The following is a 19,667-nucleotide window of genomic DNA, read 5'->3' as shown; positions in this document are numbered from 1 at the left end:
AACAGTGTTAGTGGCCTGACAAACAAGGAAGTTGACAGGCGGATTGAAATTGTGGATGAGCTGTTGACCGGCAAGGGCACGGAAACTGATCCTAGTAGGGCAGATGTTGGAAATGCAGGGGGAAACGTTGGTGTTTCCCTCTTAGGAAATCTAAGTAGAGATAGTGTCGTTGTACAAGAACTGGCGCATCAGGTAATTTATGTGCAAATCAAGAAACTTGTTTGATTGAATTTAGATTGAGTTTTTGTGTTATTGTTGGTTAGGGTTAGTGTAATTTATGTACAAACCCGAGCGTATGATTGTTTTGGATGTTGAGTTGAGTTGAGTTGTTTTGGTGCACCATGTTTGGTTTGTGCAGGTACTTGAGTTGTTCAAACCCGAGTTGGAGCGTATGATTGTGAATGTTGTGTCCGAGAGGGAATGGTTAGCGAGCGGTAGTAGTATGGGTGTTGGTGGTGATGGCAGTGGGTGGGGTGGTAGTTTGGTTGGCACTGGGGGGTTTGCTGGCAGTGGTTGGGTTGGGCCTCGTGGTGGGTTGGTTGGCACTAGTGGGTTGGTTGGCACTAGTGGGTTTGGGGGCACTAGGCGGTTTGTTGGCAGAGGTGATTACGGTGTTGGTACGAGTATGGGAATGGGAAGAGGGGCTGGTGGTATGGGAATTGGAAGAGGGCCTTATGGTTTTCTTGGGGGTATGGGAAGAGGGGGTGGTGATGATGTAAGTGTAGGTCTAGGTCTAGGTCCTCCTGGGTTTGAGAACGCTCCTCGTCAAGGCTACGATGCTGCTGCTCGAGCACCGATCGGCTTTGATGCATTTGCAAGTGGAAAGAATTCAGGAGGATCAGGAGGATCAGGAGGTTCAGGAGGATCAGGTGGAAAGAACATTGCTGGTGGGGGTTACTCAGCAGGAGATTCTGGTTCGTTCCACTATAACATTGGTGGTGGGGGTGGCGGTGTTTCAGCTGCTGTTTCGAACGGTCTCTCGACTGCTGCGGCACCTGTTCAGGTCGAGGAAGGTCCTGTTGGGAAGGTTGGAATGGTGGCAGCTTCGTGTGTGAAGCTAGCTAATCAACTTTCGTCTGAGGAGATGCTAGACTCTACAACTGGATCTTCAAAGAAATCAGACGCCGCAGCCGTTCCACCGCAGCCGCCGTTCCACCAGAAAGTTGAGCAAGTGACAAATGTTGAGCAAGTGACAATTGTAGATAAAGGAAAAGAGAAAGAAAAAGAGAAAGAAAAAGAGAACGAGCCAGCAATTACTCCCGGGACTGGGCCCAAGAGAGTGACTAAGCCTGCGTTGTCTTCTGCTGTGTATGAGTTGTCTACGAATCCACAGAGAATTACAGCGTTTGCAAACCGTGTCCTTGTATTCATCCGATCTTGGCGGTCATCAAGGAACATCCCCACCTGGTATGAATATTTAAATAAATCGTTTACGTTTATTTATATTTATTGAATGTGGCTCTAAATTGCAAATGAATTGTATGTAGCCCGGGACCAGAGATGATTAGTTATGATGGTGGGGTGGCTGATCAAAGGGATTGTTACCACACATTGATGGCGAGCCAATGTGTGAGTACCGGGTATGTTCGGATGGCGTCCTTTCTGTACACTAAGGTGTGGAGGGTGAAGGAGTTCGTTGGAAAGAGTGAAAGGATATTGCTGACTCCTGATTTTGCCGTAAGTATTGTCGGGTTAACTTTATTTTTCTTTCCCATCTATGTTGGTTTGTATTATCTGACTGTTGTTTTTCTTGGTTCAAAGTTAAGGGTATTGGAACCCAGAGACTCCAACTACATCATAGGCACCAAGTACGGCAAGGTTCTGAAAAACATCCCGTTTACTTCTCTAGCGACGGTATGTTTTATGGTTTAATATATGTGTGGTTAATTTTTAAGTGAAGCAGTTATAACGGGACACCTGTGTTACAGGTATTTGTCCCCGTACTGGTCAAAGAACATTGGTGGGGTGTCTGTTTTGACATTAAGGGGAAGGCAATAAGATTGATTGATTCGATCTTCAAAAACCCAGCGGAGAAACATGCCGATAACCTTAATGATCTGGTAAATGTTGAGGACTTGACTTTGTATTGATTTTCATAAATTTGTAGGAGTTTGTTGAGGAGTTAAATATGTGAATATTGGTATACTCGTACCAGGTTAATGCAATGGACACCATGTTCGAGGTGAATGTACCTGGATACCAGGCAGGGACAATGAGCAATTGGCGTACTGAGGTCATCAACATAGCAGGCAATGTGGACAAGTAAGTATATATGCGGTTTATTTGTATTCTTAATCGTGCCTGTAAAGTTTATTACTTGTTTGACTTAAAAATGTGTAAATGTGTTGTAGTAAGTCGTGCGGGGTTATAATGTTAAGCTGCATGAAGGCATGTGCGCCTCGGTTCGTGGCACAGTATGAAGTGGTAAGTATAATTTTCTCAACTTCAACTTCAAGATTTTGGTCCAACATAGTAGTAGGACTTACATTTTTCCTGATTTTGTAGCATGATTTGGTGAAATTAAGAACGGCCTTAATGCTTGACGACTTGCTGTCGGAATACAATGACGTGAGTTACGCCATGCTTGAAGCAATGCTGCCTCGAGCTAGGACAAGGGGGGGTAGTAGTGGTTTGCCCTAAACTGGTTCTTGGATGATTTGCAGGATAATGTGGGTGATCATAGTTGTTGGATAAATTGTTATTTATTTGTAAATTTGGTAGTTGGAAGACTTTGTTGAATATTTAGGATGTATATTGTTGGAAGACTTTAGGATAATATTGCATCATGGATAATATTGTTGTTGTTGTTGCCATTTAGGATCGATTTAGGATCATGGATAATATTGCAGTTGCATCAAGAATTTGTGATCATGGATGGATTGCAGGATGAATATTTCAGGCTTGAGGATGTATTTTTTTGCAGGATGAATATTTCCAAATCTTTGCAAAATATGGCCCAAAGTCTTTGCAAAATATGGCCCAAATTATATGCAAAAAATGACCATATTCGCACCATTTTTTTCAAAAAACAGTACCAATTTTGTACCCTTCTTAACACCATAATCATACACTTAATACCAATTTATATAACACGAATACCATTTTTTAATAATGAGAACCATTCAATGTAAATTAAGTGCAATGAGTACCATTTTTATAACAAATAACACCATTGTTCTATTAATAAAACCATTTTTGATGACTATGTACCATATTGGAGAAAATAGTGGCACACTATTTATAAAGTAATACCATTTTTCATAAAACAATACCATGTATAAACGAGTGAAGTATGGTTTAATTTTAGAAAATGATTAGAGTGAAGTAAAGTATGGTTTAATTTTGAAATTAGGATTAATTTCTATAATTAAGAGTGTAAATATTGTATGAAATTACGGATATGATTTAACGATTCGATTTATGATTCATATTCACATAACGATTTATGATTCAATTATACAAATGATCCAAATTTACGATTCACATAAGACTCATGGTTACTCAAGAGAACATGGTTCCCTCTAAATCATTTGAATGGGAATTTGATGGTTAATGACTCGATTTAATGGAATAATTAGGAATCTTAGTTTGGAAAATAAAATATGGTGAATGACTTAATAATCAATCCAATTACAATTGCTATATTATGATTTTAATTATAAAACATAACTTTTCAAAGATAACTTAATACCATTATAGATATCTTACTACCACTTTATTTAACCATAACACCACCTTTGACAACACAGTGCCACACATTTCATAAATGAATACCACTTTTACCTATTTGAATACCATTTTTATGTATTTTGAATTAAATTTGGAAATTTTGAATTAAATCATTAATTTGATATGTGGTTAATTTTAATTTTAGGGTGTGTAATTATAGGTGAGAGTTAAATCATGGATAATGATTCGTATAAAATCATGAATTGTGATTCACAATTCGATTCTACTATGTATTCAAATTAATGATTCAAATGTAGAGTTGAATAAGGTGAATGATTGATGATTCAATTCCATTCCATATTGAACTAGGATATTCGGTAATTATGTAAATAAGGATGATTGGATTCATGGTGTAATGTTTTGATTAATTAATTCGAATTATGTACGTGATGTAGTGACTTGGTGTGACTTAATGGGGTTTAGGGTTTAGGGTTTGGGGTTTGGTTTGGGGTATGGGGTTTAGGGTTTAGGGTTACATGGTGTAAAATTTTATTCTGTTTTTGAATGCCATTTTGGGGGATGACTGATACCATTTTTGACAATATAACACCATTCTAAATGTATGTTAAACCATTTTTCAGAAATCAATGTCATTTTTAAATTATTAAATACCATTTTAGGAATTGGTAATATTGTCAATTTTGAAGTTAGAGTTAAAATTTTTAATTTTTAATTTTGAATTTAGAGTGATATTTGAGTAAAATGGTTAATTATTTGAATATGGTTGACCCTAAGGTTGATAGATTATTCGATTTCTAATTCGGCATATGAATCAAAAATCATTCTAATGATTCGATATACGATTCGATACTTTTACTTATAAATAATGATTCGATTTCACATCATTCGTATTATGATTTGATTATGATTCGATGAATTCGATGAATTAATGATTCGATTATGAATCGATTTCACGAATGATTCAAACATGGTGACTCAAGCGAACATGGTTCCCTTTAAATCATTTGAATAAGGGTTTGTAGCTCGATTTATGTATTCGATTTATGATTCATTGTTAGTTTAAAGGACTTAATGATTAATCATAGTTTAATCTATAAAATTCATGGTTTAATAATCAATCCAATTTATAACTTTTATTTATAAATGGTTTATTTATTCAAGCGAACATGGTTTATTTATAAATTTAGTTTATTTATAACTTTTCATGGATTTTATTTATAACTTTTCAAAGAATATTAAAGAATCCCATAATAAAGATAATTTAATACCATACATGTTAATTTAATACCATATATCTTGAATAACACCTTTAAATGAGTACCACTTTTGTAAAAGTAATACCATTTTAATATAAATGAATACCACTTTTTGTAGTTGTGTACCATTTTTATGTAAAGTTAAACCATTTTCATGCAAATGAGTATCATTTTTATGGGTCATTTATATGGGCCATGCAATATAACTTCATTTTTATGTAAATGAGTGCCATTTTATGTACATGAATGCCATTTTATGTAAATTAGTGATAAAAAACAACGTATGTTTGGATACTCCAATTTTGAATATGGGCCAATTTTGCATATGGGCCTATTTTGAATATGGGCCTTCGAAACTACGCACTAACAAAGGAAAATAAATTCACAAACAGAACAACTATTCCAATTGAGTAAATCACAAACACAACAACTATTCCAATTGAATGAATTACAAGTCCTTAACATTCGCCATTTCCTCCCAACAACATATTTTGTATAAATCTAGGAACCACCATCGTCGCCTTTGAACCACCATCGTTGCCTGAAACAGGTTGCATAGAAACACTTCCATTTTGCGTAAACGAAGGAAACTGGTTATTATAAACAATAGCAGTGTTGTTGTTGATGTTGTTTAGTGGACGAAACTGACCTACGGAGGAGGAACACCCTTGACAAGAAGACGAACCAAGATGGTACGAGTTTATAACAGGGATCGGATGGCCCATTTGAGACGGATGGCTCACCTCAGAAGGATGGACAATTTGAGAAGGATGACCTATTTGAGTAGGATGGCCCATTTGACAAGGATGGCCCATTTGAGGATGCACCATTTGAGAATGCCCCGATTGAGGAGAACCAAACGTGACATGGTCCACAGACGGGTCTATGTAGCCATCAATATATCCATCGCTAACATATGGTCGTTGTTGTTGATATACACATTCGGGAGCTGAAACAGGCCGGGCATAGTACCTAAAGGAACCATCCAACATTTGTATACCACCAACACTTTGTACAAATTCCTGAAAACAACAGTGAAAATAAAGATCCAACTTGTCCACTTAATTTCCAACAGTGAAACAGACTACTAGACTTAATTTCTGAAAATAATGATCCAACTGCTAAAACCAAATCAAATCAAATAAGGATCCAACTGCCAAAACCCAACCAAATCAAATCAAATCAAATAAGGAAGCTTAATTTCCAAATCAAAACCAAACCAAATCAATTCAAAACCAAACCAAATCAAATCAAATAAGAAGCTTAATTTCCAAATCAAAACCAAACCAAATCAATTCAAAACCAAACCAAATCAAATCAAATAAGAAGCTTAATTTCCAAATCAAAACCAAACTAACATACCAACTGCCAAAACCAAATCATTACTTTGAAACTGCCAAAACCAAATCAGAGACTTAATTTCCAACTGCCAAAACCAATTCTTCAAGTTCTATTTTACTAAAATAGACTTAATTTCCAACTGGTGCTATTTTACTTAATTAACTAGCTTAATTGTTTAATTCTTCTATTTTACTTAATTAGCGTAACTGGTTCATTTCTATTTCTTAAACTACATAACTAGCTTAATTAACTAGCTTAAACTATATTTCAGACGAAAGATGAACTTGTATAATGAAAGCTTTGTAAATTACCTGTTGGGGTGGCTGGGGATGCACGAAGTTTTGTTGCGGTTGTTGTTGCTGCGGATGCACTATAAGTTGTTGCTCATCAACCTTCTTGCTCTTCCGTGGCTTCCTGGGTGCTGCTGGCTTCTTGGGTGCTGCTGGCTTCCTCGGTGCCGCAGGCTTCCTTGGCGCCGCTGTCTTCCTCGGTGCCGCTGCCTTCCTCGGTGCAGCCTTTGGTTGAGCTGGAGGAGGACATGGAGGACAAGGAGGGGGACATGGAGGAGGAGGACATGGAGGAGGACATGGAGGACATGGAGGAAAAGGAGAAGAAGGACCAACATCATTGGTTGAGCTAGGAGTTAGAGTCTCTCTGTTCATTAGTTGTTCTTGGGTAATTGGCCGCTTCAGACGCTCGGTACATGACCTATACCGGTAACTAGTAGTCCTATGGGCCGGTCTTGGAGGTATTGGAGGATCTAACAAAGGAAAAACCTCATTGCCATTTTCTTGGACCCCATCTAGGCCCACATCTATGCTTTCAAGGCTAGGACTGCCACCAACATCATCATCATCATGACCAAAGCCACCTGTTAAACCAGCTGCAATTGCATCCATTGCATCTATTCTATCATTGAAGCTTCCTGATAAACCCCGAGCAAAGCTTCCAGATAAACCTCCAACGCTTCCCGATACACCACCACCACCAACACAACTTCCTTCATGTTCATTCGTTTGTGGGGAATCAAACACCATCGTACGTCGTACCCCAATAGGTTGTAACTGGCCAACGGATGAGGGGGTCAATTCCGTACCACCTTTCTCCAAACACACAGATGACGGGGTACCAACTACAACATCCTAATTTTGCCTTTGCCTGTCAAGCATTGCAATCTTCTCATCCAAACGCATTGCCAACAAGTGAGATATTTCAACAACAACATCCATCGACTCTTTGTAGGTAGCTGCCCTTGAAAGTAAAGGCTCAAACAACACCATTAGCTTATCGTACCTGTCAATATTAAACATTATATGTGAACAACAGATACACAATGACAACATGTACACATTATGAGGTATGTCAGCTTTAATGAAATAATAATTGTTTTAATAAAATAATAATTCTTACCTACACACAACTTCTGTCTTCAATGGGTCGTGGTACATCACCCTGACCTTCGTATGCTTCCTTTCAACATCTTTCCGCCAACGACGAAGTATGTACTTGCCAGGAATTTCAGTCTGGTTATTCAAGTCATAAACCAATATCATATGCCTACACATTATACCGTGACATTCAAAGTGCTTACAATCACAAGATGCTTCCTTGGTAACGTAATTATACGTTGCAACAAACTTCGTCTTATGCTTCGTAACAATCTCCTTCCTTGCGTGTTTAGGCTTTATCCAAACCCTATCCTCAAGCTCGTACTCTTCAACAGACTCATCCAACATTTTCTTGCTCAAACACCGCACGTACAATACCCTACTACACTCTCTTTGGACCACATGAAATTTGGCGTCCGTGTATAATTTCTGGAAAAGTTCCTCAGCTGGGAAACAGGTGACAATTTGCCTTAGATTTCTCGCAGTGCTCGTATCAGCCATACTTTCTTCATTTGCCCTTGCCTCCATTGCTTCACAGTAAGCCTCAACAAACTCATACAAATGAGTATGCTTGTGTACAAATTGATCAAAAAAGCTGTTTATACTTTCAACTCGTTGGGTCGTCTTCATGCCAGCCCAAAATAAATGCTTCACATACGCAGGAACCCACATGTTCCTTTCCGCATACAACCCTGATAAGATGAATTTCACCAACAACTCAGGTAACTGATCAGTTGCACAGATCAGGATCACTGATCAGGTAGACTGATCAAAGCACTGATCAGGAACACTGATCAGGTGCACTGATCAGGTACACTGATCAGGTGCACTGATCAGGTGCACTGACCAGGTGCACTGATCAGGTGCACTGATCAGGTGCACTGACCAGGTGCACTGATCAGGTGCACTGATCAGGTGCACTGATCAGGTGCACTGATCAAAGAACACTGATCAGGTGCACTGATCAGGTACACTGATTAGGTACACTGATCAGGTGCACTGATCAGGTGCACTGATCAGGTGCACTGATCAGGTGCACTGATCAGTGCACTGATCAGGTGCATTGATCAGGTATACTGATCAGGTGCACTGATCAGGTGTGTGCAAAGATCAGTGGTGGTGTGTGCACAGATCAGTGGTGGTGTGCACAGATCAGTGGTGGTGTGCATCAGTTTAGATTATTTTTTTCAAATTAAATATATAATTCACAGAGACGGAGAATGTACCTTCAAGCCAATCATCATCAACCTGGTACCTCTCCATCACTGTTGCCCAATTTAATTCAAACTCATCACATGTTAGACTATCATATATTGCGCGCTCCAGGTCTACCTTTAAATCGGGGTACTCTACATGCGTTCCAAGTTTCCTACTAAACTTCTGAAGAATGTGCCATATGCACCACCTATGACATGTATTGCTCATGGTTGTTCTCAAAGCCCTCCTCATCGCGGGATCTTGATCAGTCAATATCCCAATTGGGGCTTTACCACCCATAAATTTTAACCAATTGCCGAAAATCCACTCAAAAGTGTCACTATTTTCATGAGAAACAAGCGCACATCCAAGTAATATGCTCTGACCATGATGATTCACACCAACAAAGTTCGCAAACGACATTTTATATTTATTGGTCAAGTACGTACTATCAAAGAAGACAACATCACCAAACTCCTCATAAACAGCTCTACTACGAGCATCAACCCATAAAATATCCTGCAACATCCCTTTTGCATCTTGCCGGTACACGTGAAAAAAATCAGAATTATCCGCTTTCATCTTCTTAAAATAGTCAAACATTGCCCTCGCATCACCACCACTTGTCCTTGCCTTCCTCACCTTCGCAACCACTTCATTAAGATCCTTCCGTAGGAAAGGCATTCTACCTCTACCATTCCGTTGCACCGCCATTAAGTTATAAGTTTGAGCTACAAACATACCAGATTGCGAACATACATTCGCTTGTCTCAACACATGAGGGTTTTCCCTTAAAAACTTCTTCCGGTTATAAGGAATAATCCTAGACTTACTAGGGGTGGGGTGATGATTTTCATGAACCATTACTGCTCTACGTATCACCCACTCTCCTAACTTATTTACACTTGCAAATACATGTACGGGACATTGACATTTCTTAGACTTGCGTACCCCACTCCCAATTACTTCATGGAGTGAATCGGATGCCTTGCACCTTCTTTCCGGCACACCATAGCACTCACAAGTCCACAAACAATTACGCTTCTCTTTCCCGATTCCTTTCTCTTTATCAGAACCAACCACAGATTTCACCGTACCACAACGACGGGCAATACCAAAACCCTTTTGTTTGGCATACCCCCTAAACTGTTCTTCAATCTCCTCCCAACAAGGAAACACCATACCAACCTTCAATTCAAGAACTTCCTCCTCTTCCCCGTAGGCAGTTACTACCATTCGCTTTTTTGGGGTTGTGAAACAATCCTCACCACCCTCCTACAATTACATTAAAGCCAACCCCCATCACAATTACCAATCTCAACCAACCAATTCCAAACCAGAACACACACCAATATAATGCTCAAAAAAATCATCCTTTATAATCTTTTTGGAAATCTTTTTGGAAATCTTACATTATTATTAATTACCATCAAATTTATAATCTTACATCATTAATTAGCATCATTTCCAAGTTCAGTATTAATTTTAATGATTAATTAATGCATTCAATCATTCATTTTAATGATTAATTCAACAATCAACAAATTCAGTAAATCAATAAATTCATACCAACAAACCAATAGATTAATACCAATCAACACATTAACCAATCGCAATAAATTTCAAATAACGAAAAACAATCAGATTGCTACAAAATAACCAATCCCTAACACATGATTGCTACAAAATCCATAAAACATCAAATATTGGAGTTAAGTGCCATTGAATGCCATTTCCAGAAACATATGAGTGCCATTTCCATGAAAAATCAATTGGATAATTTATAGAACAGATCTAGATTCATACCTCTTCGTCGGAGGAGGATTGTGGTTCATACCTCCATATGAAGTCTTCTTCTTCCTCTTCTACTTCAACCTCGCGACTACCTTCACCAATTTCGTCACCAATTTCGTCACCAATGCCCTCCATTTGCGAAATTGAGAGCAACCCCCAAATAATATCACAAACGTGGTGTTCGAAAAAAATGGTGTTCGAATATGGGTTTGATGAAGAAAAAGAGGAGAAGAAGAAGAAGAAAAAAATGGGTTTGATTTTATTTTTTTGTATGAATTACAGTGGTGTTCGAAAATGGAGTTCTTCCAATTGGTGATGTTCGAAAATGGTGAGTCTAGCAATTGGAACCCAACACTCAGTAAGAAAGAAGACTCAGCTAGGGGTTTAATCATTGCCAACTCATCAATGCCACGTCACCATCCCGTTTTACAATTTCACTATTCTGTTATCCATTTCCCCCCAAAATTATTTCACAATTACATTTTTTTTTTTTGGGTTGGCATGTATTTGCCAATACATGCATGGCATGTATTTGGACTTCCTCAGTTATGAGTGAGGGTGTGAATTTTTAAATGATTTTTTGTATGGAATAGGGGTGTAGGTGGGGGAGGAAGTCCAAATACATGTCTGGCATGTATTTGCAAAAACATGCCAACCTCAAATAAAAAGGTAAATGTAAATGTTAAATTTTTTGGGGGGAAATGTATAACGGAATTGTAAATTTGTAAAACGGGGTGGTGATTTGGCATTGCTGAGTTGGCAAATCATTTACCCCCTTTCCCTTAATTCTTCTCTCACTTACTGGGTTCCAATTTTTCGAACACCACTATTTTCGCATACCACCATTTTCATTCGAGAATTTTGAACACAGAAATTCCAAAAAAAAAAAAATCAAACCCATTTTCATCTTCTTGTTCTCCTCTTCTTCTTCATCCACGTTTGGTGAGATTTTATGTGGGGGTTAGTTTAAGTTGTTCCATAGTGTTAATTTCGGAAATGGAGGGCAGTGGGGCTGAAATTGGTGACGAAATTGGTGACGAAAATGGTGAAGGTAGTCGCGAGGTTGAAGGAGAAGAAGAAGAAGAAGACTTCCACTACTACAAAAGGCGTGGAATCTCGACGGTATAGCCTCGACGGTGTGAATATGCGCTGAGTACATTTTCTAGGTCGCGTTGTTTGTCGACGCGTTTCCAAGTCAAAATCATCTCTCGACGAGGAAAGGCGTCGAGATATTAGTAAAATATCATGTGATCGCACGTGACCTAGCTAGGAACCGCCTAATCTACCCCGCGACTTCACACTCGTCATTTCATTCTCAACCCTAATTAACTCCTCTTTACCCAATTGCAGAAAAAATCCCCTTTCTCCCAGATCTACTATCAAACATCAATGGAGTTGCAGGTTCGCACCTTCTCCTCCGTTTCCCTTATAGTTATAATTAATTATCTCTTCTTTCATATGTTTTAATTTTTTCACAATTTTTGCAGACTTGTTCATTTATAACAATGAAATTTGCATCTTCCATGTGATTTCTATCTTTTAGGAGGTCTTGCACAAGGTAATGTAATTTATCCCTCTTACGATCTCTTGGTTTTTCAATTTTCGATATTCTGGGTTTCGGGGTTTAGGTTTTTCTTTGTGTAATTTGCTGCTCAAGAACTTTGGATATAAATATTTTGTTTTTTGACGGCTTTCAGCATACGCAGTAAGAATTTAGGCTTCATTGAAACTAGGTTGCTTTATCTAAATCTGATTCATACCATTTACTTACTTAAATCTGAGAAACTGCACTATTAGACTGAATGGTATTTTTTAAGTAGTAACAAGAGTAGCTTTTGCAAAGATTACTGTGAAGAAGTCTATTTTGAAATCTAGCCCTTTGTTTTTAGTCATGTTTTTTGTCTAATCTATGTAAAAATCTAGGTTAAACATAATATATTTTCCAATTTGTTATGGAAAGAAGACTTATATATATGCTTATATTGTGGGGATTCTATGAGAATCAGTTCAACCACTACATCAGATTGATTTGTTTATGCATTTTGTCAAAATATCCTGTTATATATACTTGTATTTAATTTCTCGAACATATTATTAAGCCTAGGACTGTTATGATAATGGGGCTTGTATTTCTTATGGGAGGGGAAATGCATCATTAATTTCCAATGAAATGGGAATTAGTTATTATAATCACGAGTACATGATTACAATAAATGTGAAGAACAGGGCAATATGCTAGAAATTGCCCCTTACAAAGGGATAATGCGGATGTTAGAGAACAAGTTGTTGTAGTGGTTAATATGCTAGTTTGAAGGGATATAATGGTGATGATAGACTGGTAGAAATGTCCATGGTGGTGTTTAGGTGATGATATGTTTTACTTTGGATGTGGTTATGCTGGTATTTAGAAAAAACATGGGGGTGGTACAAAATACAGAGGTGCTACCGTGCTTGTTGGACCTAGTGGCTATGATATGCTAATAGAGTCAATAGTTTTGTCTAGGAACAAATATACGCATAATATTTTTGACGGCTGATGTTTCCTTCTGGCGTTGATTTTCAGGATTTACTAATGACAGATGGATAAGATGTTTTCATTTTAGATAAAGAATAGACAAGTTATTTATCATTTGAATCCTTGCAACAACAATTTTTTGACAAAATTTGCATAGCTCAACCTTTATGATTACTGATGAGGCATGATGAGTTTTTTCATAATCAACTATTCTACTTTGAGTAGGTTGCTAATATCGTATGTTTTCCTTCTGTAACTTGTGAAACTTAGCCAACAGGTGCAAACATATTGTTACGCCTCAGATATACATGACACATGGATTGGTAGTATGGCAGGATTGTGAACCTCTATAATATTACTTCTGGAGACTGCAGAATACTTGAAAACACTTCAGCCTTCAAGTACTTTATTTTTTCTTCTGTTGACTCACACATGCTTGTTCTTCTTGGCAGTGTTAAGAGTTCCTCTAATTTATATTATTATGCTGTTCATCTTTATGTGGTTAGGGGGTCATTAGAAGTGGCAATAGGTTGCTTCGCAGGATTGTTTGCTTGATTGATCTGGAAATTTTATTTGCTGTTATTCTTTTGTGATTCTATTTCTAGCTTTCAGCTTCCTGGCATGTGTACTTATGTTTTCTATTTTTTTGTTAGTGTTGGTCATATCTGGTATGTGTATTTTTGGGATTATAGCTTGTGATGCAAAGATTTCTGCTGTAGAATGAAGGGGGCTGTAGGGATATTACTTATGTAAGTGTTCTCATCCAGTTAATCTCTTTAAAATTCGTGTATGTTCACGTTTTTTTTTGCAGAATTGCAGACTTCTTGGTTGTGATCTCGTAGCTTTCTCGTATGAATTTTTTATTGGTAATTTGAATTCATTGTTTGCTTGTGGTTTGACACTCTATCGCGGGGTAACAGTTGGTGACTGAGCGTTAACAATTTTCTGGTTTGTTTTTCGTGCGGACAACAATATTTGGTAGTTTGGGGTGTAACCGTGTAACAATGACCTCACTTTAGAAGAAAATGTGACAAAGATTAGCCTAGAAGACCAGAGAGTTTGATAGGGGACCGAAAATATTATCTGTGTTTCACCATTTGGCTCCATTATCCATTTCTCATTCAAGGGCGTAGTGCCTTGAATTTAGTCTATCTTTAGTGCATATTTCTTGCTCTGGTTGGTGGAAAAGATTTTGTATTTTAATTCCATCGAAGTGCATATCTGAAAACAAATGATCTTTATTGGTTCGATAATCTTAAGATCTTCTTCTCTGTTATTTTGCAGACTGAAAAATGAGATGATAATTATTTTCCATGTGTAGGCTTTAAGATTCTAGCATTTCCGCTCAATCAACTTGAAAGCCAAGAACCTGGCTCATCATGAGATGAAGAATTTTGCATGTACCAGGTTCAAAGTTGATAGCCTATTTTTGATAAGGTTTGTTAGTGAATTCACCATCTCAGAATCTCTAGCGAAGCATAGTTGCCTACCTATTAACACCATGACTGCTACTGCTTCTGACTGCAACAGGTGGACGTGAATGGTCCAAATACACCCCCAGTTTACCAGTTCCTCAAGTCCAAGGTGGGCTTTTGGTGACTTAATTAGTCAAGTGAAATTTCGAGAAGTTTTTTTTTTCTGGTGTACAAAGTAGCATGCAGAGAAAACTCACCAACGCGCTCCACTAAGAAGGCTCATTATGAATCAAGTCTTCAAGACAAGGAAGAAGACTCTAAATGGAACTGCAGAAGAAAAAATGTTGCTGAAATTGTTCTTTGCTGAGTTGCATGACACATTGAGGTGTGTCTTTTATATGCAAATTGAGCATTCTGAGGTTTGGTATTTTTTTCTGTGTTGTTGTTTCTTGGGAGAATGGTGCTAGTCCTGTTGATATTTTAACATATGTTTGATTTGTGTTGGAGAAATGGATGCGATGTATGCTCTAGGGTGCCGTTTTTCATCAAGTATGTTTATGGGGGGGGGGAGTTTTGCATTTGTGGTCAGAGGCTTTGAGAATTGTTAGGACTTAGCTTTCTCACTGAGTTAACTAGATGATTATGCTAGCAATTAGAAAGCCTAAAGCTGACGTGGAAAGGTTAGTGATTACTGAGTATGAAACAGTGTAAATTGGCCAAGAGTTCATTCTAGATTTAAGTGTTTGTCTCTCTTTCATAAAAAACATAGGGAGTAGTAAGGATTTTATTTATCTACCTCACATAGAATTTGGGCCAACTAGTATACATTTTTCCCTTGTAGTATGAGACAGTTTGGGCTTCCAGGACCATCACTTGTTGATATTTATCATGATGAGAGACCAGAAAAAGTGAAACTATAACTGTCTTTCTGGAGATAGTCTGTGGCAAAAAGAACAGCAAGACAATTTCTCAAGTTTCCTATGATATATAAGTTATTATACTTGTTCAAATTAATGTCTAAACTACTTCAACTTTCTAGGTTTCAACTTTCTAATGACATATCTAAATGATGATTTCAGACTTAGAAACTGTAGAATGAGAAAACTATCAATTCACTAACTGATACATCAACATCTAGACTACACGTCCAAGAGGACATTCTAAGGGGCATACATGAGGGCTATTGTGTGTGAAAAAGTTGTCCAGGGATGATTTCTGCAAAAATGTTACTTCGTTATTTAGCCAAGGTATACATATGTTATCCTTGTATACTCTTAAGTTTTACATCAATCCAATTTTTTCTTTTTCCTGTAGTGTTGTCTGCTCCAATTAGTAACTTAGCTACTGTATCAGGGACTTAGCTGTTCTTTCATCCTCCAATGGACCCAAAACTGAGATTGATTGGTGTCTTAATAAAGCTAGACCCATGAGATAATTAATTTGAATTCAGTTTCGTATTTTCTTGCATCTGTCTAGATTTTGTTTCTTTGTGATTAATATTATGTATCATGTTTTCTAATGTATGCAGGGATTATTATTCATTCTAATATAGTGCTGATCTACTTTTCTTTTGAAATGAAATTAGGAAAAACCTGGCAGCTAGTGGACTACTCAAGATTACAACTATTTTTAGCCTTGGAAGCATCTCAGACGTTCATCTAGTGGTGCATATTTGCGGGCTTCTTTAATGATAGTTGATTACTACAACTGAGCATTTGTTGAACTTGTAAATTCGTTAAAATATATAGAGAATCTTTGCTTCATGTTTTACTTGTATTTTTCTGTGATATTATTAATCTTTGTGATTCATAATTGTTGGACAGATTGGTTTTAGTCTTGTAAGTTATGTGGTACTAAATTTTATTTTTGAGAATAAATTTTGATTTTGTAGCATCTTTTCTCTAACTGTTTTTCACCTTCAAATTAACTTGTTATTTAAATATATATAAGAAAAATATTTTTTTTTTCACTGTCAGCAGGTTAATTGATTTTGGTTCGTAAAAAAATAAAAAAGAAAAAGAAAAACAATTCTCGACGCTTTTGAGTGTCAAAAGAGATTTCCCGCAATATGTAATACATCACCCGCAAAAATAATCCTTACGCTATATGGCGTCGAGAAAAATATCACTACAACAAACACCGTCGACATTCTCGACGCTGAAACGCGCCAAAATCTATATGAGGACACGGAAAACCGTCGAGAAAGTCGACGCAAATCGACGTCGAGAATTTCTCTACGGCCAAATTCTCGACGCTTGTTGGGAGCGTCGAGAAATTTTTTCTCGACGCTTATCTGCGTCGATAATTAGCAAAAAAAAGCGTCGAGAAATGACGCGTTTTGTAGTAGTGTTCATATGGAGGTACGAACCACAATCCTCCTCCGACGAAGAGGTATGAATCTGGATCTGTTCTATAAATTATCAATTCGTTTTTTCCAAAAAAATACAGAAATGTTCATCTTCTTCTTTTGGTTCTCCTCTTCTTCTTCCTCGACATTTGATTAATTGGTGGATAAGCTTTATTTTTTCAGTTGGGGGTTAGCTTAAAAGTTATCCATTACTGTTAATTTCGGAAATGGATGAGGGCAGTGGGGCTGGCACAGGCGGAGGCTGAAAATGGTGACGATGGTTATCGCGAGGTTGATGAAGAAGAAGAGTTCATATGGAGGATGAATGACACTCTATTGGCCAAAATGGTATTCATTTATATAAAAAAGGCACAAGTCATCCCAAAAATGGCATTCAAATATTATCATTTTTATGTTTATTTAAGTACTTGGAATTTTATCCAAAATAGTACTCATTTATCCAAAATGACACTCATTTAGCCAAAATGGTATTCTTAAATATATCAAATGGCACTTATTTATCCAAAATGGTATGTAAAATGGCACTTATTCACAAAAAAAGGTATTCAATTTTCAAATCTGGTGTTAGTGTAACCAAAAATGGTATTTAGTTTTCAAATATGGTATTCTTTAATACACTTTGAAATGTTATGTTTGATATAAGGATTATTATAATCCACTAACAATATAGAAATTGTAATTGGAATGAATAACTTTAATTGAATCCTAAACCAAATTTTACACCATGTTCCCTAAAAACTAAACCTAAACACCCTAAACCCTAACCCTAAAGCCTAACCCTAAACCCTAAACCCTAACCCTATCGAGTGATTAACCATGATTCTTATGTCGAATCATAAATCAAATCATTGAATCAAATCATTAACCACATTTGATTGATTAAACTATGATTCCTAGGTCATTAACCATGTTCGATTGACTAACCATGATTCTTAAGTCGAATCATATATCGAATCATCAAATCGAATCATTAGAATGATTAACCCATCAAAGATTCTTAAGCCGAATCATAAATCGAATCATCATCCTTATTCGAATGATTAACCATGAATCTTATGTCCAATCATAAATCGAATCGTTAAATCGTATCGTTAAATCGAATCATCAATAACTATTAACCCTAGTTCATGGAATCGAATCGGCATTAATCAACCTTATTAATTTGAATCATTAACTTCAATTCATCGTACAATCGAAACATGAATCATAATTCATCCTATGATTCAAATTATTTAACTCTTAATTATAATTATTAACCCTGAATTCAAAATTAACCATATTTCACTCTTAACCATTTTCCAAAATGGTATTTAAATAGATAAAAATGGTATTATTTTATGAAAAATAATATTCATTATTTTATAAAGGAAGCAAATTATGAAAAATGGTATTTAATATTCTAAACTGATACTAGTGTTCGAAAATGGTATTAAATTACCATTAAAATGGTTTTCGTTTTTCATAAATGGTACTCTTTAATTCACTTTGAAAAATCATCATTTGAAAAATCATGTTTATTTATTATCTTGAGAAGTGTTAGATTAATTTTTGTAAGAATTGAATAATTCGAAAATTCATGTTTTGGTCTAAGTAGTTCTTGATCATTAAGTGTACTTAGAATTGAGTCCAAACGAAACGAAACGAAACAAATCGTAACATTGAATCAACATAAATCGAACCCTAAATCGAATGATCACTTCAATTAGAATCATTATTAACCATGATTCGTAAGTCGAATGAGTAACCATAATATAGATCAAAACACTTGTAATTGGAACGAATAACCTAAATTGAACCCTAAAACCATAAAAATTCCAATGACTAACTTAGAACCCTAAACCCTTTGTCTAATGACCTAAACCCTAAACCCTAATCCTAATGAGTCGAATCTTATGTCGAATAATTGAAACGAATCATTATCCTTATTCGAATGATTAACCATGAATCATAAATCGAATCATTAAATTTAATCTTTAAATCGAATCATCATTAACCATACACCCTAGCTAGTTCATTGTGGAATTGAATCGTGAATCGTTCACCTTATGTCACTTTTAATTTGAATCATTAACTCCAATTCATCGTAGAATCGAATCATGAATCATGATTCATCCTATGATCGAATCATTAACCATTATGTTACTCTTAATTATAATTATTAACCCTTAGTTCACTCTAAATACAAATTATTAACCATATTCCTCCATTTATATTTACCGTTTTCCAAAAAGGTATTCAAATTGTTAAAAATGGTTTTAATATTCCAAATATGGTATTTTGTTTTCCGGAATGGTATTCAGAGTAATCTAAATGAAGGAAATAGTGCCCTTGGTCCAAGTATGCATATAATATTAAGTCTAATAAATGCGGTTCAGTATTAATTAACAAGTTAATAAATTCAGTGAGATCAAGTGAGTTGAATGCCTAGCTAGAGGCCGCTTCAGTTCAAGTGGAATTAATTATATTAATCCACAGCTTACTCTTGACTGAACCCGTAGGGTCACACAAATAGTACGTAAACGGATCAAGTATTTAATGGCATTAAATACTCCATCTATGGATATTCGGAATCGACGGATCTTGGTTTCAGTGGGAGCTAAGATCGTCACAAGCAAGAAATGAATACTCCGGAAACTATGATATTGCCGGAAACGGAAATATGGATCGTATCGGAAATATAAATATTATCCAAGTCGTAGATGT

The 19,667-nt window shown here is 36.5% G+C and overlaps 3 protein-coding genes across 3 annotated transcripts; 1 reads left to right on the top strand and 2 right to left on the bottom strand.

Moving 5' to 3' along the window:
* Window positions 1-1,523: 1,523 nt before the first annotated feature.
* Window positions 1,524-2,668, top strand: LOC110777240 (uncharacterized). Its single transcript, XM_056835515.1, has 6 exons — window positions 1,524-1,677; window positions 1,762-1,854; window positions 1,929-2,060; window positions 2,156-2,262; window positions 2,352-2,424; window positions 2,506-2,668. The coding sequence occupies exons 1-6, from the start codon at window positions 1,555-1,557 to the stop codon at window positions 2,638-2,640; spliced, it is 663 nt and encodes a 220-aa protein (XP_056691493.1). The 5' UTR covers window positions 1,524-1,554; the 3' UTR covers window positions 2,641-2,668.
* Window positions 2,669-7,414: 4,746 nt separating this feature from the next.
* LOC110777241 (protein FAR1-RELATED SEQUENCE 1-like) lies at window positions 7,415-8,062 on the bottom strand. The gene is made up of 2 exons (XM_056835514.1): window positions 7,698-8,062; window positions 7,415-7,580 (listed from the first exon to the last, which is right to left on the bottom strand). Exons 1-2 carry the CDS (start codon window positions 8,021-8,023, stop codon window positions 7,430-7,432), a joined length of 477 nt encoding a protein of 158 aa, XP_056691492.1. The 5' UTR covers window positions 8,024-8,062; the 3' UTR covers window positions 7,415-7,429.
* Window positions 8,058-10,801, bottom strand: LOC130459135 (protein FAR-RED IMPAIRED RESPONSE 1-like). The gene is made up of 4 exons (XM_056836073.1): window positions 10,679-10,801; window positions 8,902-10,147; window positions 8,179-8,367; window positions 8,058-8,104 (listed from the first exon to the last, which is right to left on the bottom strand). Exons 1-4 carry the CDS (start codon window positions 10,799-10,801, stop codon window positions 8,058-8,060), a joined length of 1,605 nt encoding a protein of 534 aa, XP_056692051.1.
* Between the last annotated feature and the right edge of the window lie 8,866 nt (window positions 10,802-19,667).

Source organism: Spinacia oleracea, chromosome 2 (assembly GCF_020520425.1).
Source record: "Spinacia oleracea cultivar Varoflay chromosome 2, BTI_SOV_V1, whole genome shotgun sequence".
NCBI lineage: Eukaryota > Viridiplantae > Streptophyta > Magnoliopsida > Caryophyllales > Amaranthaceae > Spinacia > Spinacia oleracea.
The sequence above is the reverse complement of the archived record's forward strand: the minus strand, read 5'-3'. Positions and strand labels throughout refer to the sequence as shown.